Raw genomic sequence first — 26,748 nt, 5'->3', positions numbered from 1 at the left:
ACCATTGGAGCCTCTATGTAGACCATGGTAGCCTCTATAGAGGCCTATGGAGCCTCTACTGAAGCCTATGGCACCTCTGTAGAGCCCGTGGGAGGCTCTATAGAGTCCTAAGTGGCCTGTATAAAACCATGGGAGCCCCTACATAGACCTTGGGTGCATCTATAGTGGACTATGGAGCCCATATTGACCCAATGGGAGAGTCTATAGGTCCCTTGGAAGCCACTGTAGAGGCCTATGCAGCCTCTATAGAGGCTGATGGAGCCTCTATATAGACTGTGGTTCCCTCTGTAGAAGCCTACGGTGCCTCTGTAGAGCCTGTGGGAGCCTCTATAGGGACCTATGGAGCCTCTGCAGAGCCTTATGGAGACTCTATAGACCCATGGGAGCCTCTATAGAGGCCTACAGAGTCTCTATATAAACCATGGGAGATGCTATATAGACCTTAGGAGCCTCTATAGTGGTCTATGGAGCTGTGGTGGTGACAGAAAGTTCGGTTCTCCCCCCCCCAAGGAAACCATGGCTATCTCAGTCGGAGAAGCAGAAATGAATATCAGCTGTATTTACAAGCAGGATGAAATGCAGTGAATATATACACAATATACAGTATTTACAATAGGTACAGAAATATACAGCAAAGGACGTAATACAGAACAAAACTCCCTCCTCCAGCCAGGAGGGTCCCCCCCCATACCCCCTCTCTCCCCCTACCTCCCTTTTTTCCCAAAAAGGCTTAGAGAGAGAGAAAAGGTAATTATTAAGGAGGAAATTCTGTTAGCTCAAAGCGTATGCAAGAATTAGTTTCTTATCTGTTAGTTCAAGGTCAACTCCGTCCTGCACAGCTGCTGCTCAGAGAGAGACTGAAACAGACAGGCTGAAAAAGACAGACAGACTGAACTGACTGAGATTCAAACTGAACTAAAACTTAAAGTTGCATTCTACCAATCTACCAATGAAATTCATTTAGAATATCTTGTTTTCATTTTAATACCAAAGCATTCACCCAGAGTGTTCCAGCAACTGTCCCTTTCTCAAAGGCACAGCCTCAAACGGTCACAATCCACCCCTTCTAAACAATTTCATGGGCTGTTTGTACTGTCCATCCAATCTAAAACAATATCTACAGTTCGTAAGTAAAGTTCATAGTCCATTCCGGCTATGCTCAGATGTAGATGATTCAGAAGTCCAAGAAAATCAGGAAACAAGAAAATGAAAAACAGTTTGTCTCTTTGCAGACCAAGCAAAGAAAGGGAAACAGGGATTCTCAGGGTCTCTTAGTTGACTCAGGGCTCTCAGGGTTCTCAGGGTTTGTGCACCGTAGATTTCCTTGTTGATTCTTCCTTTGGACGCAATGTAGCTGCACAACAGTCTGAAATTAAACTCTTTCAGCTAAAGTTAAATTTCTTTGTGGAATACACTGAATTTCACCATTCTCTTGCATTACCCAATAAGTGTGACCCGGACCTTCAGCTGAAACCACCCCTCGGACAGGTTTAGCCTCTCCTGAGGGAGAAAATACCCAAACAGTTTTACTTAACAGATTCTTTTCTCTAACAACAGGAACTCTATCACCTCCTACTTTCTGTAGCAGATCTGAATGTGCAGGTCCAGCTCGATTCACTGAACCTCTACTATTTACCAGCCAGGTTGCTTGTGCTAAATGCTTTTCCCAGTTTTTCAAAGATCCACCCCCCATGACTTTAAGAGTGGTCTTCAACAAACTGTTGTAGCGTTCAATCTTTCCTGAAGCTGGTGCATAGTAGGGGATATAGAATATCCACTCAATGCCTGCTCTTTGGCCCAGTTCTTTACAAGGTTGTTTTTGAACAACCCCTAGTTATGGGGAACATGCCCACATGTGCAATGAGCACACTGTGCAGTGCTAGAACTGGAGCCACTGTTGGAGCTATTAGAGTTGCCCTGGGGAACTGCTGGGGAACAGCCACCCTTCTGGTATTGCTACCTTGGGTTCTGCCACTTTGCAGTTCCCTCAGTCTCCTGAAAAGATTAGAAGTTGGTTGGCCATCCCACCTGTTCATGGTCTCACCAAACTGATAACAGAGAGTTATCCAAATACTCCCACGTGATTGCCTTGGTGGTCTGTTTTGGTTTGATCTGTTTTGGAATGGCCTCCTTGGAGGACATCTGTTCCTCACAGATGAAACTTGTATCCACCTGGAGGAAGAATTGGAATTATCTTTTTGTGCCAGTTGGGATATGGTGTTTTTAAATTCATCCTTCAGCTCTTTCATGCAATTCTTTATTTCACCAGACAGAGTTTCAATGGCTGAAACCAGAGACACGTGTCATGCTATCCTCCAATTGTCTCATTTGATCAGTGAACTGGCCAACCGTAGGAGGAGCTCCACCATAATTTCTTGCCACAATTCTGCTTGCCAGAATGGTTGCATAATTAGAAGGAGCAAGCTTGATGATTTTTTTAGCAAGACCAGTTCCTACAGGAATTTAATCAGGATTCAGAGTTCCATGGCCACCATAGAGTCTCTCTCTAACAGCAAATTCTCTCAGATGCTTAATCCCCTCATCTATGGTAGTCCAGGGCTTAGGATTCCATGGAAGATCATCTCGGGAAGGGTATCTCATGAGAGCTGCCATGCTACTCCACAGAGTGACCTTACCGAGAGACCTGCCTAGATGTCTATCTATTCCATTATCCTTTGAGACAGTTCCTAGCTGAGCTGCTGACTTGTCTTCAACCATTAGAGCTGGAGCACCTGTATCAAAACATCTACCAAGCCAAGCTAGAACTGGCTCATTCTCTGCTCTGATGTAATCCTTCCACACATGTCTAAGTTCTTCCCTCGGTGCTGAGGAACGCTGATATCATCTTCCTCCTCCTCTGCCTCCTCTTCCTGAACTTGTTGTCCCCATAATCCTTCTGACACTCTCCTAAGGATCTCTTTAAGCTCAGAAGCACCTCCACTAGCTGCTGTCCTACCAGGACCTACAATTTGCCCTGCATCTCCATCCAGTGATGATCTCAATAACTCAGCTATATCTTTAAGACAAATCTTCTCTTCCCCCCCAGCAGGCTCTTTTTTAGCAGAAGTTCCCTCAGTAGCAGCAGTACCTTGCTGTTCTCCCCCATCAGCTCCTGGATCAGTTTTGCGCCTTCCAACTCTCTTAACTAAAACTTCTACTTGCTTAATTGGAGCTGTCTTTGAATTCACAGGCACCTTAACAGAAGCTGACAGGTTTTGAGATGGATCAGCTGCTGTGGAGGACACTTCTGGTCCTGCCAAAGAAGAAGGAAATGGCTTTGCCTCTCTAATGGCTGCTGAGGACGTTGGAGCCGCCATGTTAGGAGCTGCTGCTGCCTCTGGCTGCTTGCCAGTATCACCAACAGCACCCTTCAAAGCAGCTTTCCTGATAGCCTTTTTACCTCTATCTTTAACTGATAGACACTCCACTCTCCTCATCACTAGAAGTCTCTGGGGTCGAGTTAGAACTATGCTTCCTTCTCTTTGGTCTACGCTTGAAAACTAAACAAGTCTTAGATACCTTCTTCTCCCATATCAGAGCTACTAACAAGAATACATTAATCACCACCAGCAGCCCAATTACACACATCAAATAAATCACCTTTGGATCTCAGCCATCACTTAAAATTACTCTTTCACCTACTGGAATCTTAAACTCCCTTATCTCAATGGGGAGAGTGCTTGCTGTTACATTTCTGTATCTATTAAGCCAAAGGGTCCCAGACACCGGTCACAGGGAAGCTGAATCTTATACTTAAACCATAAATGTAATTTATACATTAAGTACCTGCCTAAACACTCACAGGTCAGTCCTAGCAAATACTTATAGATCAGGACACTACAAATTGAAAAGAGTAATTGTTTAAAAACCCAAATTACTTTCATATTTGCAACTCCAACTCGAGCAGACAATGAATCAAACAAATTTTGCCCTGCTTCTGGACAGCAATTATCCACAAGCTCCACATTGGGCTGCCAATAATTTATGTGGTAGTGAGAGGTTCCCTTCTCCAACCCCCTCCCCCAAAGAAACCACAGCTAACTCAGTTGGAGAAGCAAAAATGGATAAGCTATATTTACAAGCAGGATGAACTGCAGATGAATCTATACACAATATACAATATTTACAACATATACAGAAATATACAGCAAAGAACGTTACACAGAAAACCTTCCCTCCTCCAGCGAGGAGGGTCCCCCCCAAAAAAAGCCTTCTGCCCCTTCCTCCCTTTTTCTCCAAAAAGGGTTAGAGAGAGAGAAGAAATTATTGAGAAGGAAATTCTGTTAGCTCAAAGCATATGCAAGAATTAGTTTCTTATCTGGTTAGCTCAGTTATTTCAAGGTCAGCTCCATCCAGCACAGAGGAGAGACAGCAGCTGCTCAAAGAGACTGGAACAGAGAGACTGAACTGACTGAGACTCAAACTGAACTAAAGCAAAAACTTAAAGTTGCATTCTACCAATCTACCAATGAAATTCATTTAGACTTATCTTTGTTTTCATTCTTACACCAAAACATTCAGCCATGAGTGTTCCAGTAACTGTCCCTTTCTTAAAGGCACAGCCTAAAACTGTCACACAGTTTGAGAGTTTCCCAGTCCCACCTGCAGTTGCACTTCCTTAGCTGCTTCCCAGTTCCTTGCCCAAGTGCCCTTCTGGGGTTCTCTGCATGTTGGATAGCTCCAAACTATGCCTGTGCCAGTTATTTGTGGGGAGAGGTCTCTTCACCTGCAGACCATGACATTTGCACAGGCAGTTTCAGCTCCCAATGCAGCATCTTGAGCATGGAACTTGTGGATTTGTGCAGCAGCTGAGCCAGCTCCAGCTTGCATAGCAACAGCTCACAGTTCTGCCAGGCACAATGCTTAGAGCTGCAGAGCTAATTTCAGAGCCAAGTGTAAGACAGATGTCCTGGGGGAGCATTTCTGGGCACTGTGCCGAGGCACAGCATCCTTTCTTGCAGTGATTTCACTCTTTACACTCTTAAAGCTCCTGAAAACTATTCAACACTCAAAGAAATCTCTTCCCACTTCTGGGTGGGGGAAAGGCTGAGGGAAGCCCAGAGTCAGCAGGAATACATCAGGAACATTACTGAGCTAGGGAGAAGGCTTTTGGAGGCCCCTGGCCTCCTGGAAAGCAGCAGAGTCCCTTAGTGGAAAGCTGACAGAAGCTTTTCAAGGGCTCCCAAAGACCATCCTGAGATCCCCTCTACACCCTCTAAAGAGCCCAGAAATCACGCCTCAAAACCTCCAGGCCCCTCAAAACACCCAACATCTCTTAACACAATGAAAAAAACCACTATGAGATGTTCCTGAGACTGCTCCCAGCGAGACACTCTCAAGACTCTTCTGACAACTTCACTTTTACCTCCCTGAACTGGGCACAGAACTTCAGCCCCATTCCTAGGGAACAAATGCCCTCAGGATTTGGGCATTGTTGGCAGGGATATGTGAAATTAAAGCAGACAGGATTTGGGTAAATTTGGTTTTGTATTGACACAGCTGGGCAATGGACAGAGTTTTTTTTACCCCAGGGAGACACTAATTGTGGAAGAACCAGACAAACCCTGGCAAAGTTCAGCCCAGCTCTAACAGCATCTCTGGCTGTGCCGACTCAGCACTGTAATTATTCTCATCAGCACCAATTGGTGTTCAGAAGGGCAGGAGGTGTTTTTCCCTGCCAGATCCCCCAGCCCCTGAGAAATGCAGAGGAAAAAGGAGATTTTGGTTCATTCTGCTGGAAACAATCTCTCAGGCAGGTTAGGATTACCCCAATACATGCTGAGTGGATCTATTTGCTCCTCCTCTGCACTGTGGCCTGCTGACTGGTGTGGCTGCAGCAGTGATTGGTGAGGTGTCCCTTCTGGGTGAATCCCTTCCCACAGTCAGCACAGGTGAAAGGCTTCTCTCCTGTGTGCACACGACGGTGCTGGGTGAGGTTGGAGATGGATCTAAATGTCTTGCCGCAGTCAACACAGCAGTACGGTTTGTCACCGCTGTGGATCAGTTGGTGATGGATCAATAAAGTGCTTGTGGTGAAACTCTTGCTGCACTCGGCACAGGTGAAAGGCCTCTCCCCGGTGTGGATGCGGCGGTGGATGGTGAGGGTGCACTTTCGTTTGAAACTCTTGCCACAGTCCTTGCAGGTGAAGGACTTTTCATTGCTGTGCACACTGCGGTGCTGCCAGAGGGCAGACTTGCAAGTGAAACTCTTGCCGCAGTCATCACAGCTGTAAGGTCTCTCACCGCTGTGGGTACGGCGGTGGATAGTGAAGGTAGAACTATGTCTGAAGCGCTGGCCGCAATCAGCACAGCTGTAAGGTTTCTCACCGGTGTGGATGCGGCGGTGGATTGTACGTTCAGCGCTCTGGCTAAAGCTGTGGCCGCAGTCAGCACAGGTGAACGGTTTCTCTCCAGTGTGGGTCAGGCAGTGCCGGATGAGGTCAGAGCTCTGTCTGAACCTCTTGCCACAGTCACCACAGATGAAGGGCCGGATGCAAGGGCGGGGACAGTGGTGCTTCACCGGCTCTGAGCCAGGTGGGAAGCTCTGCCCACACTCAGGGCACTGATTCAGCTGTTTGGGTGGCACCGAGGGGCCTGTTCTGGCTTCATCCTCCTCTGCACATTCCTCCTCCTCCACATCCTGGTCACCTTCATCCTCACGGTTATCTTCCTCTTCATAGTCATAATTCTCATCTTCATCATCCTCTATGTTGCCCTCTTCCTCCTCTCCATCATCATCCTCCATGATGCCCTCATCATCATCCATACTGCCCTTCTCCTCCTCCTCCTCCTCCTGTCCTTTGGGGCTGCAATTTTGCTGCTCCAACTTGTTCTCTGGGAGCTTCTTCTCCCAACTCTTGTCTGGGTCCTTCTGGGAGGCCATGCTGGTGGGAGAAGAGGCCACAGCTGTGACATAAGGAACATAGAAGCACCTGAGCCTAGGACCTTAAACCCTGAGATCCCGCCTGGGTCATGATAGCCTCTGACACCTCCCAACACCCAATACCCAGCTGGGCCAAGCAATGGAGAGATGCTCTCAAAAACTCCCAGTTATTGCCATGCTGGGGGAGTCAGATCTCTAATACCTGTGCTGAGACCCTGGCTTCCTCTGCTGGGGATGCTGAGACACCTTGGGACTTATGGAGCACTCTCACCCACCCTGTGCCCAAGCCCTGCAGCACCGGCAGGGTGATTCCCAACCCAGGCCCTTTCTTTCAGTCTCTCCTGGCTCAGACAACAAGGGCAGCAGCACTGACCCACACAACCAATCCTCACCTGCCTGGAGGGGCCCAGACTCCAACCACAGTTGATGTCACATAGAGCTCCCAGAGGGCTGAAATGTGCTGGGTAGGAGGCTCTGGATGAGGTTGGGTGGCCCCAAAGGAGTCAGTGTGGGGTTGTGGTCCCAACTGCTGTCCCAGTCAGTGTTCTTCACCTGCTGGGCTGTCCCAAGGAGCAGATCTGCAAACTCTGCAGTTGCCCAGCCCAGAAGTGGAGATATAATGGAGAGAGAACCACTTGAAGCATTCAACACCCTTAAAAAATGTTTCACAAGGCTCACAACCACCTGAAAAATCATCCAAATCTCTTCGCAAACTGCTCAAAGCTCTTCAGAAGTCATTCAAATCTGTTCAGAACTCTTCCAACTCCTTTCAAAGAGATTTTGGGGAGTCTCTGGGCTCCTTTCATGCTTCAAAAATATTGAAAAATGTTTAAAACTGCCTAGAAAAATCTCTTCAGAGATTTTCATCAGTTCCTTCCCTGCTTTAGAATAAACTTTATTTTATTTAGAATAAACCAAACCAGGTTGGAAGAGACCTTCAAGATCATCGTGTCCAACCCATCAACCAATCCAACACCACCTAAACAACTAACCCATGGCACCAAGCACCCCATCAAGTCTCCTCTGGAAAACCTCCAACGATGGCGACTCCACCACCTCCCCAGGCAGCCCATTCCAATGGGCAATCACTCTTTCTGTATAGAACTTTTTCCTAACATCCAACCTAAACCTCCCCTGGTGCAGCCTGAGACTGTGTGCTCCTGTTCTGGTGCTGGCTGCCTGGGAGAAGAGACCAACATCTGCCTGTCTACAACCTCCCTTGAGGTAGTTGTAGAGAGCAATAAGGTCACCCCTGAGTCTCCTTCTCTCCAGGCTAAGCAACCCCATCTCCCTCAGTCTTTCCTCATAGGGCTTGTTTTCCAAACCCCTCACCAACTTTGTTGCCCTTCTCTGGACATGCTCCAGCAAGTCAACCTCCTTCCTAAACTGAGAGGCCCAGAAATGGACACAGGACTCAAGGTGTGGCCTAACCAGTGCAGTGTACAGGGGCAGAATGATCTCCCTGCTCCTGCTGGCCACACTGTTCTTGATGCAGGCCAGGATGCCATTGGGCCTCTTGGCTGCCTGGGCACACTGCAGGCTCATGTTCAGCCTACCATCGACCAGCACCCCCAGGTCCCTCTCTACCTGGCTGCTCTCCAGCCACTCTGACCCCAGCCTGTAGCTCTGAATGAGGTTGTTGTGCCCAATGTGCAGAACCTGGCTCTTGGATATGTTCAATCTCATGCCCTTGGATTCTGCCCATCTGTCCAGCCTGTCGAGGTCCCTCTGCAGAGCCTCTCTACCCTCCAGCAGATCAACTCCTGCCCCCAGCTTGGTGTTGTCTGCAAATTTACTGATAATGGACTCAATGCCCTCATCCAGATCATCAATAAAGATGTTAAAGAGCACAGGGCCCAGCACTGATCCTTGGTGCACACCACTGCTGACTGGCCGCCAGCTGGCTGTGGCACCATTCACCACCACTCTCTGGGCTTGGCCCTCCAGCCAGTTCCTAACCCAGTGCACAGCATCGTTCTAGGGCTGTGTTGTTATTTTTTTTTCTTTTGCAGCAGCAGTTGATAACACAGCAGTGTTTTGGCTACAGCTGAATTCGGTATCCGAGCTGTGTCCTTTCAACATTTCCCTGCCCCAGGAGTACATTGAGGGGTGGGCAGGATCTTGGGAGGGGACACAACTGAGCCAGCTGACTCAGACTGGCCAAAGAGGTATTCCATACCATATGACATCAGCTCAGGTATAAGGAGGACGTGAAAGAAGGAAGTTTGGGGATTTGTCCATGCCGTTTATCCTCCCAAGGAATCACCAAGCTTAGAGAGCCCTGCTTCCCGAGACCGACCACCGTCCTGCTGATGGGGAGTAGAGACTACCATCTCTCTCTCTGCTTTCTTCGCTTCCGCGCGGTCTATTTGCTGTTTGCTTATTAGTGTTATTAAATTGCTCCTATCTTATCCCCGGCTTCTGTTATATTTTCTTTCCCTTCTTCCCCTGTTCACTTAAGAGGGGGAGTGGCAGAGTGGCTTGGTGGGTATCTGGCCTCCCGGCCAGAGCCAAACCACCACAAGTGTGCTCCCGTCCAAGCCATGGGCTGACAGCTTGGCCAGGAGTTTGCTATGGGGGACAGCGTCAAAGGCCTTGCTGAGGTCCAGGCAGACTACATCAACAGGCCTCCCCACATCCACCAGGCAGTCACCTGATCATAGAAGGAGATCAGGTTGGTCAGGCAGGACCTGCCCTTCCTAAATCCATGCGGCTAGGCCTGATCCCTTGGCCATCCTGTAAGTGCTGTGTGATTGCACTCAGGATGACCTGTTCCATAATCTTGCCTGGCACTGAGGTCAGGCTGACAGGCCTATCATTCCCTGGCTCATGCAACTGGCCCTTCTTGTGGATGGGCAGAACGTTGGCCAGCTTCCAGTCCTCTGGGACCTCTCCAGTGAGCCAGGACTGCTGGAAAATGATGGATAGTGGCTTGGCCAGCTCATCTGCCTGCTCCCTCAGCACCCTAGGATGGATCCCATCTGGTCCCATGGACTTGTGGGGATCCAAGCTGCTGACGAGAGTTCCAACCACCTCCTCATGGAACATAGGGAAGCAGCTCCCTGGCTCCTTCTGCCAGCTCTGCAGGCCAGCTGTCAGGAAGACGTTCTGTCCTTCTAGTAAAAATTGAGGCAAAGAAGGTGTTAAGTATCTCTGCCTTTTCCTCATCCTTTGATACAACATTTCCCTCCATGTCAACCAAGGAGTGGAGGTTGTCCTTTCCCTTCCTCTTGCTATTAATGTATTTATAGAAGGACTTTTTGTTGTCTTTCACAGCAGAGGCCAGTTTAAGTTCCAAATGTGGTTTTGCCTCCCTAATTTTCTTCCTACATGATTTGGCAACATCCTTAAACATTCTGTGGGTTACCTCCCCTGTCTTCCAAAGATGACACACCCTCTTTTTTTCCCTTAGTTCTATTAGAAGTTCATTAACCATCCAGGCTGGCCGTCTGCCCCGGCGGCTCATCTTCCGGCACATTGGCACAGCCTGTCCCTGCGCCTTCAACAATTCTTCCTTGAAGCAGGTCCAGCCCTCCTGGACCCCTTTATTATTAAGGGCTTCATCCCAAGGAACCCTCTGAATTAGTTCCTTGAGTAACCTGAAGTCTGCCCTCCAGAAGTCCAGAGTGGAGGTCTTCTTGCTGCCCCTCTTAGCTTGACCAAAACCCGAGAATTCAATTATCTCGTGGTCACTGGACCCCAAACACCCTCCAACCACCACATCGCCCACCAGCCCTTCCCTGTTGGTGAAGAGGAGGTCAAGCATAGCCTTGCCCCTGGTAGGCTCTCGCAGCACCTGGGATAAGAAGCTGTCCTCCATGCATTCTAAGAACCTCCTAGACTGTCTCCTCTCTGCTGTGTTGAGATCCCAGCAGATGTCAGGCAGGTTGAAGTCGCCCATGAGAACAAGGTCCAGAGATCTTGAGACAGCCTTAAGCTGCCTATAGAATGACTCATCAACATCTTCCTCCTGGTTGGGTGGTCTATAAGAGACTCCAACCAGGATGTCTGCCCCGCCGGCCTTCCCTCTAATTCTTACCCACAAGCACTCAACCCAGTCATCCCTAATCTCCAGCTCAATGGCATCTAGTGCCTCCCTGATGTACAGGGCCACCCCTCCACCCCTTCTTCCTTGCCTGTCTCTCCTGAAGAGCTTGTAGCTGTTAATTGCAGCACTCCAGTCGTGTGAGTCGTCCCACCACATCTCTGTGATGGCAACTACATCATAACTTTCCTGCTGCAACAAGGCTTCCAGCTCCTCCTGTTTGTTACCCATGCTTCGTGCATTAGTGTACATGCACTTCAGCTGGGCTGCTGGTTTCACCTCTGACTCTAGCTTATTGCCCCCAGACTCTTGCCTGAGGGGAATAGTTTCAGCCCCTTCCCCCTTCGAAACTAGTTTAAAGCCCTGTCGATGAGACCTGCCAATTCCCTTCCCAGGATCGTTTTACCTTTGGGGGACAGGCCGTTCTCATATACTGTGACCTTTCCCCTTCTCTGGGACAGATGTACTCCATCTGTTGCCAGCTGGCCTGGTGCAGTAGAAAGTTTCCCAAGATCAAAAAACCCAAAATTCTTTTGACTGCACCAGCCTCTAAGCCACTTGTTAACTATAGCTGCTGACCTGTTTCCTATAGTATTCCCTCCTGCAACTAAGGGTATTGATGAAAAAATTATTTGTGCACCTGACCCCTCAACCAGGTCTCCCAGGGCCCTGAAGTAATTTTTGATAGCCCTGGGAGTTCTGGTTGCAACATCATCATTCCCTAACTGCATAACTAGTAAAGGATACTAGTCAGAGGGCTGCACCAGGCTAGGCAGCCTACTGGTAACATCATTAACTTGGGCTCCTGGCAGACAACAGAGTTCCCTATGAGATGGATCAAGCCTTCAAGACCCTAGAAAAAGGCTTCAACAGGATTCAAACTGCATTAAATATCATCAGCATCTCTCTGAGCTTCTTAAAGGCAGCTAAAAATCATTAAAATCTTTTCCTACCTCCTAGAAGTTCCCAATGCCACCAGGAGAAGCTCCCAAATCTCTCTTTCAAGATCATTAAATGCATTTTGAGGTCTCAGAACTCCTCAAATATGCCTGATGAAATAATTCAAATGTCTTTAAAACTCCCCCAAACATCTTCAGAAGTCAATAAATCCCTTTAGGACTGCTCAACACCTCTGGAAATATCATGGAAACCTCTGACAAACTCTTAACAACTGAGAAGTTTTGATATTGATCTGTTTGTGTTCATCCATTTAGAACCATAGAACTGTTGGTGTTTGGAAGGGACCTCGAGGATTCTCTAGTTCCAAACACCCTGACATGGGCAGGGACCCCAGAGTGATTGGAGAGTTACCCACAGTAAAACAAGGGAAGGAAGGGGCACCGCAGGCGCTGAACCGAGGGCCGGAAGGGGCGCCGCGGGAGCTGGACCGAGGGTGGGAAGGGGCACCGCGGGAACTAAGGAAGTAAAATGAAGAGGCTCTGGTGGAGTTGGAAGAGAAATGCAGAGTTGGATCCAAACATGTACAGGAAAATACAGAGCAGAGGAATCCTTCACACCCAACACACACAGAGGATAGAGGATACATGAACAAACCCCAGAAACCTTCCCCCAACCAGACTAAAGCACAGGCCCCAGGGCTCCTTTCCTCCCCCCACACTGCCTCCCTCCCATCAGGCCTAAGCAGGCTGAGACTGCACAGTACAAACTGGTCAGGCCTCTGTAGGCCACAAAGAGGCCACCCCCCCCCCATGGGGACCAGGGAAGGACTCCCTCCAGAGAGCCAAAGGAGGGACACAAGAGACCAAGGTGGCCTTGCTGCCAACTTACAAAGAGACAGCAGAGTTCTGGAGACTGAGTCACAAAGTTACAACTCCCTGGATGCACCTCCTGCCCTGCCCAGCCCCTGCAGGACTGCAGCTTTGTGGCTTTCCTTAAAGGCCTCAGACTAGCACAAAATTCAGAGGAGTAGCAGCAGTGTGGAGCAGCTCAGTGTGCAGGAACTGTGGACAAGCTGTGTGCAGGCACAGAACGCAGCAGGAAATCTTCCCCCTGTGCCCAGCACTGCTCATAAAGGAGTCCAGAATGCAGCGGAGCAGTCTGGGCTGCTGAGCTTGGCTATTTCTCTGTAGCACTCAAAAGTCAAGAACTCCCTTCAGAGCTGCTCAAAACCTCTGGGAATCTCACAAAAACCTCTGACAAACTCTTCACAACTCACAGCAACTAACTCTGGAGAGATCTCAGGCAGGCTCGAGGCTGATTGCTCTGCTTGGCAGTCTCCAAAACCACTTCAGGAGGTTTCAAACTGCCTGCAAAATCATCAACAGGTCTTGAAAACACTCCCAGCCCCCTACAAACTCATTAAAAGCTTTCACAACTCTCAGAGCTTCCTCAAGCTGCATTCAAATCTCTTCCCTAAGGTTGCTGCAGAGGCTTTAATCACTTTTGAGCTTCTCAAAGCTCCTCCAATATCCCTGAAAAATCACAGTATCACAGTATCACTTAGGTTGGAAAGGACCTCGAGGATCATCGAGTCCAACCTATCAACACAGACCCCATGACTAGACCATGGCACCAAGTGCCACGTCCAATCTCCCCTTGAACGCCTCCAGGGTCGATGACTCAACCACCTCCCTGGGCAACCCATTCCAATGACGAATGACTCGCTCGGTGAAGAACTTCCTCCTCACCTCGAGTCTAAACCTCCCCTGGCGCAGCTTGAGACTGTGTCCCCTTGTTCTGGTGCTGGTTGCCTGGGAGAAGAGGCCAACCCCTTCCTGGCTACAACCACCCTTCAGGTAGTTGTAGAGGGCAATGAGGTCACCCCTGAGCCTCCTCTTCCCCAGGCTAAACAATCCCAGCTCCCTCAGCCTCTCCTCATAGGGCTTGTGCTCAAGGCCTCTCCCCAGCCTTGTTGCCCTTCTCTGGACACCTTCAACTGTCTCAACGTCCTTCTTAAACTGAGGGGCCCAGAACTGGACACAGTACTCAAGGTGCGGCCTAACCACAGCAGAGTACAGGGGCAGAATGACCTCCCTGCTCCTGCTGGCCACACTATTCCTAATGCAGGCCAGGATGCCATTGGCCCTCCTGGCCACCTGGGCATACTGCTGGCTCATATTCAGGTGGCTGTCGATCAGCACACCTAGGTCCCTCTCTGCCTGGGAGCTCTCCAGCCACTCCGACCCCAGCCTGTAGCTCTGCATGGGATTGCCGTAGCCAAAGTGCAGCACTCGGCACTTGGACTTGTTGAATGCCATCCCATTGGACTCTGCCCATCTGTCCAGTCGGTCGAGGTCCCTCTGCAGAGCCTTTCTACCCTCTAACTGACCAACATCTGCCCCTAACTTTGTGTCATCTGCAAACTTGCTGATGACTGACTCTACCCCTTCATCCAGATCATCAACGAATATGTTGAAGAGGACAGGGCCCAGCACTGATCCCTGGGGCACACCACTGGTGACTGGCCTCCAGCTGGATGTGGCACCGTTCACTACCACTCTCTGGGCCCAGCCCTCCAGCCAGTTCCTAACCCAGCACAGAGTGTAATGGTCCAATCCACGGGCTGACAGCTTAGTCAGCAGTTTGCTGTGGGGGACGGTGTCAAAGGCCTTGCTGAAGTCCAGGTAGACCACACCCACAGGCCTCCCCACATCCACCAGGCGGGTCACCTGATCATAGAAAGAGATCAGGTTGGAGAGGCAGGATCTGCCCTTCCTGAATCCATGTTGGCTGGACCTGAGCCCTTGGCTGTCCTTCAGGTGCGCAGTTATTGCCGCCAGAATAATCTGCTCCATCACTTTCCCTGGCACTGAGGTCAGGCTGACTGGCCTGGAGTTTCCAGGAATCATCCAAACCTCTTCACATTTCCTCAAAGCCTCTGCTAAACTTTGCAAAACTCCTCCAAATCTCTTAGAAACTCTCAAACCCTCCCTGGGAAGAGATTTGGAGGAGCTCTTTGCCCCAGCCCTGCCCTGCAGCTGGAGCCAAGCCAGCACTGCCTTGGCTGAGAACTCCACCTCCCGGCAGTGCCCTGCACAGCCCTGGAGCCCAGCAGGGAAAGGCTCTCAGCATGCCCCAGGGCCTGCCCAGACACTGCCCTGCTCTGCTCCCGAGCCTGGGGGGGCTCTGGGGGCTGAGGGTTGCAATCAGGATCCTTTGGGGCGCATGGGGGGAAACCTGTGGCTTGGATTGGAATCCACTGGGGCTGGGGAGGGGTCTAGGGAGTTCTGGGGCTCTGGAGTACTTGTGGCTTTGATGGGGCCTGGCTGACCCTGGCACACTGGGTAGGGCAGGAGCCACCTGGGCACCACAGGCCCTGATGTGTCCCCAGCTGTGCTCCCACCCAACAGCAGCTGCAGGACAACCCCTCCAGCCAGGACAACAAAAGGCTCAAGTCTAAGGGGGAAAAGCTGAAGCAGAAGCTGGCAGCCAGCAAACACAATCTGGGGGGTCTGGAAGAGTTCTTCTGGGGGGGAACTGTGGGTTTGGGGTGATTCTGACACCTCCTTAACCTCTCTGCCCAGCTCTGCAGGAGGCTCAGCACGAGGGGCAGGCACTGTGCTGCCAGCCCAAGGGCTGAGGTGGGAGCACCCCTGGCTGCTGGCCCAGCACAGCCAGCTGTAGGAACTGGCAATGTGCTACTGGGTACTGAGTCTCCCCATACAAGGCCCAAATGGTACAGCAGCAAACAACCTACTTGGGATACCAGCTGAGTGTGGGACAGTGAGTACTGGGCCCTGAAAGAAAGGAGGCCATATGCTGCATCCCACTGCCAAGTACAGGAAAGGAACTCTGAACCTTCCTGGGAACGACAGGGTGGTGCCATTTGTGGATTCACAATCATGGTCTCTTTGTTAAGCCTCTCCATGAGTTACTGAAAGAGACTGGTCAGGACTTGCAAGGGAGCAGAGAATCTGAACCTTAAAGAAGGAATTGCTGAGGGCACCACACCAGGCCTACCTGATGTCATTAAACCCTTTCTATTATACTCCCATGAAAGCCAAGGGAAAGCACTCAGGGTTCTAGCACAAAGCTTAGGACCCTACTGAAGAGCTGTAACACACCTCTCTGAACAACAGGATGAGGGAGGCAAGGGATGGCCAAGAAGCCTGAGGGCTGTGGCTACAGTTGCAATTCACAATGGGACAGAAGATCACAGTCCCAGCATCACACACTGTCTCTGCTGCTCTGGAAGCCAAGGGGGGACACTGGTTGTCCCCACAAGGATTCCTCCAATCCCAAGCCATCCTAGTGGAACAGGAGGAAGTGGAAATCAGTCACTAATGTTGTCAATCCAGCCTCTTTCCTCCAGGGAGGAGATGGAGAACCAGTTATCCAGGACTGTTTAGAAACAACTGAGGCCACTTACTGCAGCAGACATGACTTGGGACTGCAGGGACTGGCTCCCTGGTGTTATATTGAGGCTGTGTCCCAGAGTGCCAGGCCTGGGTGTTCCTGACATACTCAGCAAGTAACCACTACATAGAACCTTGAAAACACCTGAACATGTCTGTGTGGAGTCAGTCAGGAGCCTTGTGAAGTGTCTGCTGGAAGCCAGGATGAAGGCAAGCAGCCAAGTGAGTCACCAGCTCAGAGACCATCTGTGCGCCTCACATATGGGCACCACTGTCAGGTAAGAGAAACCCAGGATGGTTTGAGGAACACCTCAGAGCCCTGAGGTGACTCAGTAGCCTACAGACATGATGTGGGAAAGGGGAGGTCTCCCCAGGTGACCACCGTGGGCCTCGCAGGGGTGCAGCACTGCTCTGCTGACGCAGCACAAGGGAAGCAAGGCTGAGCTCCACTCCACAGTGCTGCCCTGGGGGCATGGGGCAGGCAGGAGAAATCGCTGTGTTCTCAGCCCCTGCTTTGTAAAGCTGCTGGGTAACCAACTACAGGAAACCCCCCAGGTTGTGCTGGCTTTGTTTGGAAACAATTGAAGCCACTTACCCCAGCAGACCTGACTTGAAGGAGGAACCCCTGGAAATGGCAGACCATAGCTGGTAGACCATGGAAGCAGCTTTGTGATCCAGGGAGGAGGACAGGCTGGGTGTGCTGGAGCTACAGGAGAGGAGGTGACCAAGGCAGAAGCCCTACCAAGGAACACCTCCACCCAAAGGCAGAAACAACAGCCCTAAGCAGAGCCTTTGAGCTTTCCCAAGTCCATAGGCAGACTCCAAGTATGCCTTTGGGGTGGTACATGGAGCCCTGTGGGAAGAACCAGGACTGCTGTCAACTCAAGGAACAGGTATTAAACATGGGGAAGAGATGCTGAGGCTGCTGGCAGCAGTGCAAGAGACAAGCAAGGCAGCCACAATGCACTGCAAAGAGCACCAGGAAGGGAACACCAGTTAAGAAAGAGGCAATGGCCTGGCAAACAGCTCAAAGGGTGCCCAGGGAGGGGAGGAAGGTGGCAGACTTTGATCCTGGATGGTAAACTGTCAGTTGAGCAGCAGAAATGAATCAAAGACCTCTTAGAGACCAGGGTAGGAAAGGGCTGAGCCAGAACACCGGGTGGGAAGTTGATCACACCTACTAACTTCCTCTGGGCTTTTGTTCAGGTGCAACAGGCAAAGACTCATTGGGGAATGGAAGCTCTGTGTGGAAAATTGGTTCAGGAGTGTCTAGCAGGAGAATTATCCACCCCAGGAGAGCAGATAACCAACAGTGTGAGGAGTGCCTGAAAGCTAACCCCAGGGGAAGGAGAGGAGTCAGGCTGGCACAGATTAGCAAAGGAAATGAGCCAGGACAACAATGCAAATGGATTTCACTGAGCTCCCAAGAAAGGGGAATCCAGGTACCTGTTGGGACTCACTGACACCTCCCCTGGCTGGCCAGAAGCATTTCCCTGTGCACAAACAAAGCTCCAGAGGCTACTAAAACAGAGTTACAAGAGGCAATACCTTGCTCTGGGGCACCTGCTGCTGTTTCCCCAGAGGACCTCATTTGTGGCCAAGGTGGTACAGCAAGTAAGTAGAATCTTAGGGACGGGTTGGCAACTCTACACCCCCTATAATCCACATTCCAGTGGGCAAGTGGAGGAAATGAACCAATTCATCAAAACCCACACAGACAAAACTGGGCAGGAAGCAAACCTCCCTTGGCCACAAGCATCACCAAGTGCCCTGCTGCAAATTCAAACCAAGCAAAGGACAAAGGAGGGGTTGAGCCCATTTGAAATCTTGCTTGGAAGACCTCATGCAGTAGGAGCTATGGACCCCTCTGAACCAGGGCCATTCAGAGAGGCAATATTGAACAAGGAAGTTCAGCAGATTGATAAGAGCCTGAGCATTGTTACCAACCAGGTGACTGCAACCCATGTGAGAGGGTTAGACAGAGCAGGCCCTGATGGGGAACCCCGAGACTATGTCCATATCAGATCTCTTTCAGAGAACCCTCTGGAGCCCAAGTGGCCAGGACCATATCAGGTGTTGCTGACATCCTTCACAGCCATTGAAACCAAGGAACAAGCTGCCTGGATCCACTACACCCCAGGCAAGAAGGCTTCAGTGGGAGAATGGAAACTCCAATCCCAGGGAACCCTGCAGCTCAAGCTGCATCGATAGTTGTGGCCTGTTTGTTGGTGAACACTGCTGAGGGATGGGAAGAAAATAGGTACTGAAATGTTAGTCAAGAATTGGCTTTGCAAACTAATCTTTCTAACTGCTGGAGATGCACCCAGATGCCCCCAGGCCAAATGAGGACCCTGCTACTTGGGGTAGCTTCAAGGAATTGGACTTGGGAGCCACCAGTCTGGGTGACTACATCTGAAAGTGGTTTCCAAAAGAGTCAGCATGGGAAAGATGATTCAGGGAGCCTGGGTCCAAAGTTTGATTTATTAATTGTGGATTCTTCAAAATCCCTCTTTGGGGAAGGTAATGAAAATAACGAAAACAAGACAGGATGGCGAAATCTAGCAGGATGAGGCTGCAATTGGAATTATTCTTCTCCTGGAGAAGCCTCAGGAGACAACCCATGGCCTCAGGCTCAGCACAGCACCCATGCCTGACTCCCCCACGGCACCCAGCACACAGCCTGCCCACAGCTCCCCCCTGCACCTGGCCCTCAGCCCAGCCGCTGCCCTTCAGCACAGCAGCTGCCTGGCAGCTGCCAGCACAAAGCCTCCAAACACCCAGGGCTCCCCGACACCCCCCCCAGCAGCCTCTGCTGCAAGCCACACCCCATGCTCACCACCACCTCTCCTGCACACAGCAGCCCCCACAGCACCGCTGCCAGCTCAGCTCTGCTGCCAGCCCAGCACCCAGCACAGGGACACAGGGACACAGGGCCAGGGCCAGCCCCTGCAGCCCACCAATGGCTCCGCCTGCAGCACAGCAGCAGCCAAAGGGGGCCTGCAGCTGCCCCTGGCAGGGGGATTCAGCAGCACAAGGAACCCCCAAACACACCCACCCCGACCCCCCCCCCCACGCACCCACAACCCTACACATGACACCCACCCACCCCCAACACCCTGCCCTACCCCTCACTCCCCACACAGACACACACAACCCCCGCACACCACACACCCCCACAGCTCCCCACACACTGCCCACAGACACACACAGCTCCCCACAACCGCACCCACCCCCTCGCAGCACCCCAGCACTCCCCACTCCAAGCCTCACCACCCCGACCCACACCACAGCTCCACACAGCCTCCCCCAGCACCAACAGCTCCTACCACCAAACCCACACAGCCCCACGGGACCCCTGCCCAGCCCCACGGGACCCCTGCCCAGCCCCTCAGACGACTCTCTCGGCTCCGAGGCCCCCAGTGTGATAAACTGGTTATGAATTTGGTTTTTGCAAGGGGAATTACTGGGGACTGTGGGGCTCGATAGTTGGCCTGGATCGTTGGGCTGGAATGTTGGGCTGATGGTCTGTATTGTTTGGGGTATTGGGGAAGAAAGGTGAGGTGCCAACATGTCTGAAGACTGGCCAGGTCAAAAGTGTAGGTTTTGTCTCAGTCTTGATGGAGAGGGGTGGGAGTGTGTTGGGGACTATATGAATATGTACATTTTAATATATTAATATGTATGTTTGCTGTCTATTTAAGTTCACCTCGTGTTGTTGGGGTGCGCCTCTAGCAAACTCGCTCTGCGCCCAGCGCTGTGTTGCCTTTATTTTATAATAAACAGGTTATAAATTTTCAGCAGTGAGTTTGTTTCTCACAATTTGGTGACCCTGACGTGATTACCCTGCCTGCGACGACTTCATGGACCCTTCGGAAGGGGGGGGCGCCCCCGCCGATTTCGGCGGCCCAGAAGAAGGATCCTGGAAGCCTCTCAGAACACGGGTAGATTCAGCCAAACATTGTAAGATAAAGGCAAGGGAAGGAGCTCCCAACTGTCGTGACTGCCTGTAATTCTAGTGCACAAAGACCTGGGCAAGAAAAGGGCTGTAAGTATTGTCCGGTTGGGCGGGTATTGAGGTCAGTGAGAGTGTGTGCATGAGACGTGAGCTGGACAGTCCAGTCTCACAAAGTGAGTGTGGAGTCCTTCTAACTGTGTTTCCAAGCTCTCGCGAGGGACTTGGCCAGTGAAGGGATGAAGCGGTTGGGGATGGAGAGCGTGGACCTTGGGAAATGGGGCAGGGGTCGGGTAAACAGACCAGCCCCGGGAAAAATGGGAGCGAAAGGGTACCCAGGGATATACTCCCGGACAGCCCTCTGGGGTTACAATTAGCATATTGGGAAGAGAATCCTAATACGCGGGATAAAGATCAGGGAACAATGATATATTATTGTATGGAGAAATGGGCTAGAGAGAAGATCAGATCAGACAATTTATTTTGGCCCCAATATGGGTCCTGGGAAGGATGGATCTGTCAGGCTCTCAACCTTTATGTTAACAGTAAGGAGCCTTTTAATCAGGAGGAGAGTAAATATGCCGCTTGCCAGAAAGGCAGCGTCTGGTCAGCAGTGGCAGTAACGGTTTTTAAGGTGGAGGAAGAGCCAGAACCTGAAAAGTGGGAACCACTGAATCACTTACCCCCACCTTAAAACCCTGCAGTACCTAAAGCCGCCGTCCTCCCGGCAGCCCCCCTCCCCTCAGCAGCCCCCCTCCCCTCGGCAGCCCCCCTTCCCTCGGCAGCAACAGCCCCCGCCCCCCCTGCAGAGGGACACACTAGCAAATCCACCCGCCAAAGGAGAGGAGGTAGGCAAACTAGAAGACAGGCAAATGTCATGGTTTTAGAGGAAGAGACTACTGACTCAGACAATCCACATGAAGGAGTGCCATTATATCCTTTGAGAGAGGTGCCCCTGGGGGGAGCCAATGAGGGAATTGGATATGTAAATGCCCCTCTCACTTCTACTGAGGTGAGAAACTTTAAGAAGGAATTAAAAGGTCTCCTGGAAGACCCAATTGGAGTAGCAGAACAATTTGATCCATTTTTGGGGCCAAATATTTACACGTGGGAAGAAATGCAATCAATCATGGGAATCCTTTTTACTTCAGAGGAAAGACAGATGATTAGAACATCTGGAATGAGAATTTGGGAAAGGGAAAATCATCAGGACCTCCAGGTGATCAAAAGATGCCCCTAGCTTCTCCTAATTGGAACCATAATGATGATAGGGGCAGACAAAACATGAATGAATATCGAACCTTGGTTATTAGAGGCATAAAGGAAGCAATACCCAGGAGGCAAAATACAAAAAAAGCATTTGATAGTCAACAGGGAAGGGAGGAAACCCCTACTGATTGGCTCGAGAGGTTACGGAAAAAATAGACAGCAATATTCAAGAATAGATCCCAGCAGTCAGGATGGCCAGATATTGTTAAAGGTAAATTTTGTCATTCATTCCTGGCCAGATATTAGAAAAAAAATAGAAGATTGGCAAGATAGAGGACTTCAAGAGTTATTGAGGGAAGCGGAGAAGGTGTGTGTGCATAGAGATGAGGAAAAAGCAAAAGCTAAGGCCAAAATTATGGTAGCCAGCATGAGGGAAGCAGGTCAGGTGGGGAAACCTGAGAAGAAAACACAATTCTCCCACCCTCCACCTCCTCGACCTAAGAGGGATAAAACCCCCAGGCCTCACTGGGACCTGGGGAATGCTCAAACTGGAAGTAAGGGTACTGAATATTATTCTTGTGGGAAAATTGGACATTTTAAACAAGATTGTCAAATGAGGAAGAGAGATCTTAAAGTTTTTGAGGAAGATCAGCAATAGGGGTGTCAGGGGCTCTTTTACCTGGGGCAAAAATACCAACAGGAGCCCTTGATAAAATTAAAAGTAGGACCCCAGGAAGAAATTTTAGAATTTTTAGTGGATACAGGAGCTGAACGTACTTGTGTTACCAAGGTTCCTGAAGGGTGTGTGGAGAGCAAAAATACTGTAAAGGTTTTAGGGGCAAAGGGGGAAGGGTTTAAAGTCCCTGGAGTTAAGGATGTTGAATTAGAAACTGAGGCTAGAATTGGGGTAGGAGAGATTTTGGTAGTGCCAAGCGCAGGATGTAATTTACTAGGGAGAGACTTACAAGTTCAATTGGGCATAGGGGTAGTTCCAGAAGAGGGGCAGATGAGGGTCAGAATATTACAATTAAACACTGAGGATGAGGCAGGGATTAACCCAGAAGTCTGGGCCAGTGAAGAAAATACAGGGAGCTTAGATATTGAACCTATACAAGTAACTATAGAGCAACCAGAACGTCCTATCAGAGTAAAACAGTATCCCATATCTAAAGAAGGGAGAGAGGGATTAAAGCCAGTTATAGACCGCCTCCTTAAAGAGGGGACCTTGGAACCTTGTATGTCCCCGCATAACACCCCTATACTACCAGTAAAGGAAGAGGATGGAACTTACAGGTTGGTGCAAGACCTGCGGGAGGTCAGTAAGAGAACTGTGACTCGGTTTCCTGTAGTTTCTAATCCTTACACATTGTTGAGTCACATACCTCCAAATCATAAATGGTATAGTGTCATAGATCTTAAAGATGCCTTCTGGGCCTGCCCATTAGCTGAAAACAGTAGAGATATCTTTGCCTTTGAATGGGAAGATCCAGTCACCAGGAGAAAGCAACAATTGAGGTGGACCAGATTGCCCCAAGGTTTTACACAATCTCCCAATCTGTTTGGTCAAAACCTGGAAAAATTGTTACTGTCATTTCCACAGGAAAGGGATGTTTTAATCACACAATATGTAGATGATTTATTAATTGCAGGAGAAGGGGCAGTTGAAGTTAGAAGGACCACCATAAACCTCTTGAATTTCCTGGGAAATTCAGGATTAAGGGTATCTAAAAGCAAATTACAATTTGTGGAACCTGAAGTTGAATATTTAGGACTATGGTTAAGTAATGGAGCCAGGAAGATAGATCCTGAAAGAGTAGAAGGGATTATATCTCTCCAAGCCCCTAAAACAAAGAAACAAGTCAGAAGATTATTAGGGTTACTAGGATATTGTAGATTATGGATTGAGAGACATAGCCAGTTAGTCAAGTTTTTATATGAAAAATTAGTAGGAGATGATAACTTTGTTTGGACAGGGGAAGATGAGGAGAAATTTGAAGCAATTAAAAAGGCTTTGACTACTGCTCCAGTTTTGAGCCTCCCTTCCCCGCATATGCCATTCCAACTCTTTGTTAATGTGGAAGGAGGGGTGGCCTATGGAGTTCTGACTCAAGAATGGGGAGGGTCACGCAAACCAGTAGCATACTTATCCAAGTTATTAGATCCTGTAAGCCGAGGTTGGCCGGCATGCATTCAAGCAGTGGCAGCCACAGCACTCATGGTGGAAGAAAGTAGAAAATTAACACTAGGAGGAAAATTGGAAGTACATACTCCCCATTCAGTGAGAAATATACTGAAGCAAAAAGCAGAAAAATGGCTAACTGATTCTAGGATTTTAAAATATGAAGCAATCTTGATTGATGGTCCAGATCTAACAATCTCCACTAGCCAAAGCCTAAATCCAGCTCAATTTTTATATGGGGAGCCTTCTGAAGCTTTAGTACACGACTGTCTGGAGGTTATTCAATACCAGACTAAAACAAGGGAAGATTTATTTGAACAGGAATTACCAGAAGGGGAGAAATATTTGGTGGATGGGTCCTCTCGGTATGTAAATGGGAAACGCTTGTCAGGATAGGCAGTGGTTGATGGGCTAAGATTGGAAACGATTGAAAAAGTGAAATTACCCTCCCATTGGTCAGCTCAGACCTGTGAGTTATATGCACTGAATCAGGCTTTGCACCTTTTAAGGGATAAAGTGGGAACCATTTATACAGACTCTAAGTATGCTTTTGGAATAGTTCATACATTTGGAAAAATTGGGGAAGAAAGGGGGATGTTAAATTCAAAAGGGAAAAATTTGATTCATGAAGCCCTAATCTGGGAAGTCTTGGAGGCACTGAAGCTACCAGAAGAAGCAGCGGTGGTTCATGTAAAAGGGCATCAAAAGGGAACTTCGTTAATCATTAGAGGGAACAACTTAGCTGACAGTGAAGCTAAGCAAGTAGCAGAAGAAGGAGAGGAGCGTGTCCTCCATATACAAGTAACAGCATCAGATGAACAGGAGGAATCACCAGTATTCACTCCTACAGAAGAACAAGCACTTGAAAAGATAGAGGGAAGGAAAGATGAAAAAGGGATCTGGAAATTGGAGGATGGGAGACAACTGATTTCAAAAGCCTTATCCCGAAAAATCCTCGAGCGATTACACCTTAACACCCATTGGGGAACCAGAGCTCTGTGTGATCATTTCCTACGGGATTAGGGCTGTACTGGAGTTTATGAGACAGCTAGGCAGGTAACCACCAAATGCCTCGTATGTCAAAAAGTAAACAAGAAAGTCATGAGGCAGGTTCCATCTGGGGGGTGTACCATATCCTTACGCCCCTTCCAAGCTATTCAAGTAGATTTTACTGAACTACCTCAGATAAACAGATGGAAATACCTCCTACTTCTAGTGGATCATTTGACACATTGGGTAGAAGCTGTGCCGGTCTCCAGAGCAACCGCCAATGTAGTAACTAAAGTGATATTGGAAAACATAATCCCCAGGTATGGGTTGGTACACCGGATAGATTCTGATCGAGGCACTCATTTTACATCAAAGGTGGTCCAACAATTAGTGGACAGTTTGGGCATACATTGGGAACTTCATACCCCCTGGCACCCACAGAGCTCGGGGAGAGTAGAAAGAATGAACCAAACACTGAAACAAACCCTTACCAAATTAATGATTGAGACCCAGATGACATGGGTCAAGTGCCTACCCTTGGCCCTGCTCTGGATCAGGACACAGCCGAGATCTGATGTTGGTGTATCACCTTATGAAATGATGTTTGGGCTACCTTATTTACAAGGTGGGAGGGAAATGGCTAATTATGAATTGGGGGACAAAAACATTAGAAATTATGTGATGGTAATTGGGAGAACATTACAACATTTACGGGCTCAAGGGATGTTATCTCAGTCAGTTCCTTTGGATTTCCAAATCCACGAATTTAAACCAGGAGATTGGGTTATGATAAAAATGTGGAAAGAACAAACACTTACACCTCAGTGGGAAGGACCCTTTCAGGTCTTGCCTACTACAGAGACTGCAGTGCGGACAGCAGAGAGAGGATGGACACACGCAACAAGAGTTAAAGGACCTGTGGATCCACCCACCGAATGGACTGTGGTACCCCAAATGGAGGACCTAAGGATGGTCATCAGACGAGTTCCACTATCAGAGCAGGAGTGGTAATGGTCCTTGCCTGGGAACATAAAACTGCCGTGGACACGGGGATATAATCCAAGCAGAGTATTGATGGGATTGAAGGAGGCAAGACCAGGTGGACCTCTGTAATTGCCACGAAGAAGATCTAGAACCATGGCTGTGGGCAGCAACCCCATAGGCCATGTGAGTGGAGTTACAAGTCAAACCGGACTCCTAATTCCCAGGGTTCTACCGTAGCCACTCCCTGTGTATGGTGCCTAGAGGGAACGTTTTAGGCACGGAACATCAGTTGTTATTCCATTCCCTTTAAGTTGGATTTTGCTTGTTGTAGAATTGTTGCCAAGTTAGGTTATTATGGCTCAAGCCAAATGTAGTAGAAAGAAGGGGAGGGATTGTGATAAACTGGTTATGATATTTGGCTTTTGCAAGGGGAATTACTGGGAACTGTGGGGCCCGATCGTTGGGCCTGGATCGTTGGGCTGATTGGTTGCTTATTGTGTGGGGTATTGGGGAAGAAAGGTGAGGTGCCAACATGTCCGAAGACTGGCCAGGTCAAAAGTGCAGGTTTTGTCTCAGTCTTGATGGAGAGGGGTGGGAGTGTGTTGGGGAATATATGAATATGTACATTTTAATATATTAATATGTGTGTTTGCTGTCTATTAAGGTTCACCTCGTGTTGTTGGAGTGTGCCTCTAGCAAACTCGCTCTGCGCCCAGCGCTGTGTTGCCTTTATTTTATAATAAACTGTGTTATAAATTTTCAGCAGTGAGTTCGTTTCGCACACCAGGGAACCTCACAGACTCCGCTGTAACTGCTCAGGCCCCCCACGAACCACCCCCCACAGCCCCACAGACACCATCCCCAGACCTCACGGACCCCTCCGCAATCCCAGCCCCAGGGCACAGCCCTCAGCCCCAGGGCATCCCAGTGCCAACCCCAGGAGCCGCTCCCCCAAGCCCCAACCGATCCCCACCCCAGGATCCCCCACTCTGTCCCGCGGGTGCCCACACCTACCCCACAAACGCGGCGAAAGGAGCGCAGAACAGGAGAAAAAGGCAGGAGGAAGAGGAAGAGCTCGGAGCAAAGGCAGTCGGCAGCCCCTGGCAATGGAGGCCCCGAACCGGCCACGTTTCGGCCAGCCGGAGGCGGGGTCTGGGTCCGGAGAGGAAGTCCCGCCCACGCCCGGGCAGC

General features: G+C 49.7%; 1 protein-coding gene across 1 annotated transcript; it reads right to left on the bottom strand.

Moving 5' to 3' along the window:
* Positions 1-718: 718 nt before the first annotated feature.
* Positions 719-26,686, bottom strand: LOC137455445 (zinc finger protein 565-like). The gene is made up of 2 exons (XM_068166263.1): positions 26,572-26,686; positions 719-6,884 (listed from the first exon to the last, which is right to left on the bottom strand). Exon 2 carries the CDS (start codon positions 6,881-6,883, stop codon positions 5,789-5,791), a length of 1,095 nt encoding a protein of 364 aa, XP_068022364.1. The 5' UTR covers position 6,884; positions 26,572-26,686; the 3' UTR covers positions 719-5,788.
* Between the last annotated feature and the right edge of the window lie 62 nt (positions 26,687-26,748).

The sequence above is a fragment of the Melanerpes formicivorus genome, unplaced genomic scaffold (genome assembly GCF_026170545.1).
Source record: "Melanerpes formicivorus ecotype bairdi unplaced genomic scaffold, bMelFor1.0.p_v2 SCAF_99, whole genome shotgun sequence".
In the NCBI taxonomy this organism is placed as follows: Eukaryota; Metazoa; Chordata; class Aves; order Piciformes; family Picidae; genus Melanerpes; species Melanerpes formicivorus.
Note: the sequence above shows the minus strand (reverse complement) of the source record. Positions and strands in the feature narration are given on the sequence as shown.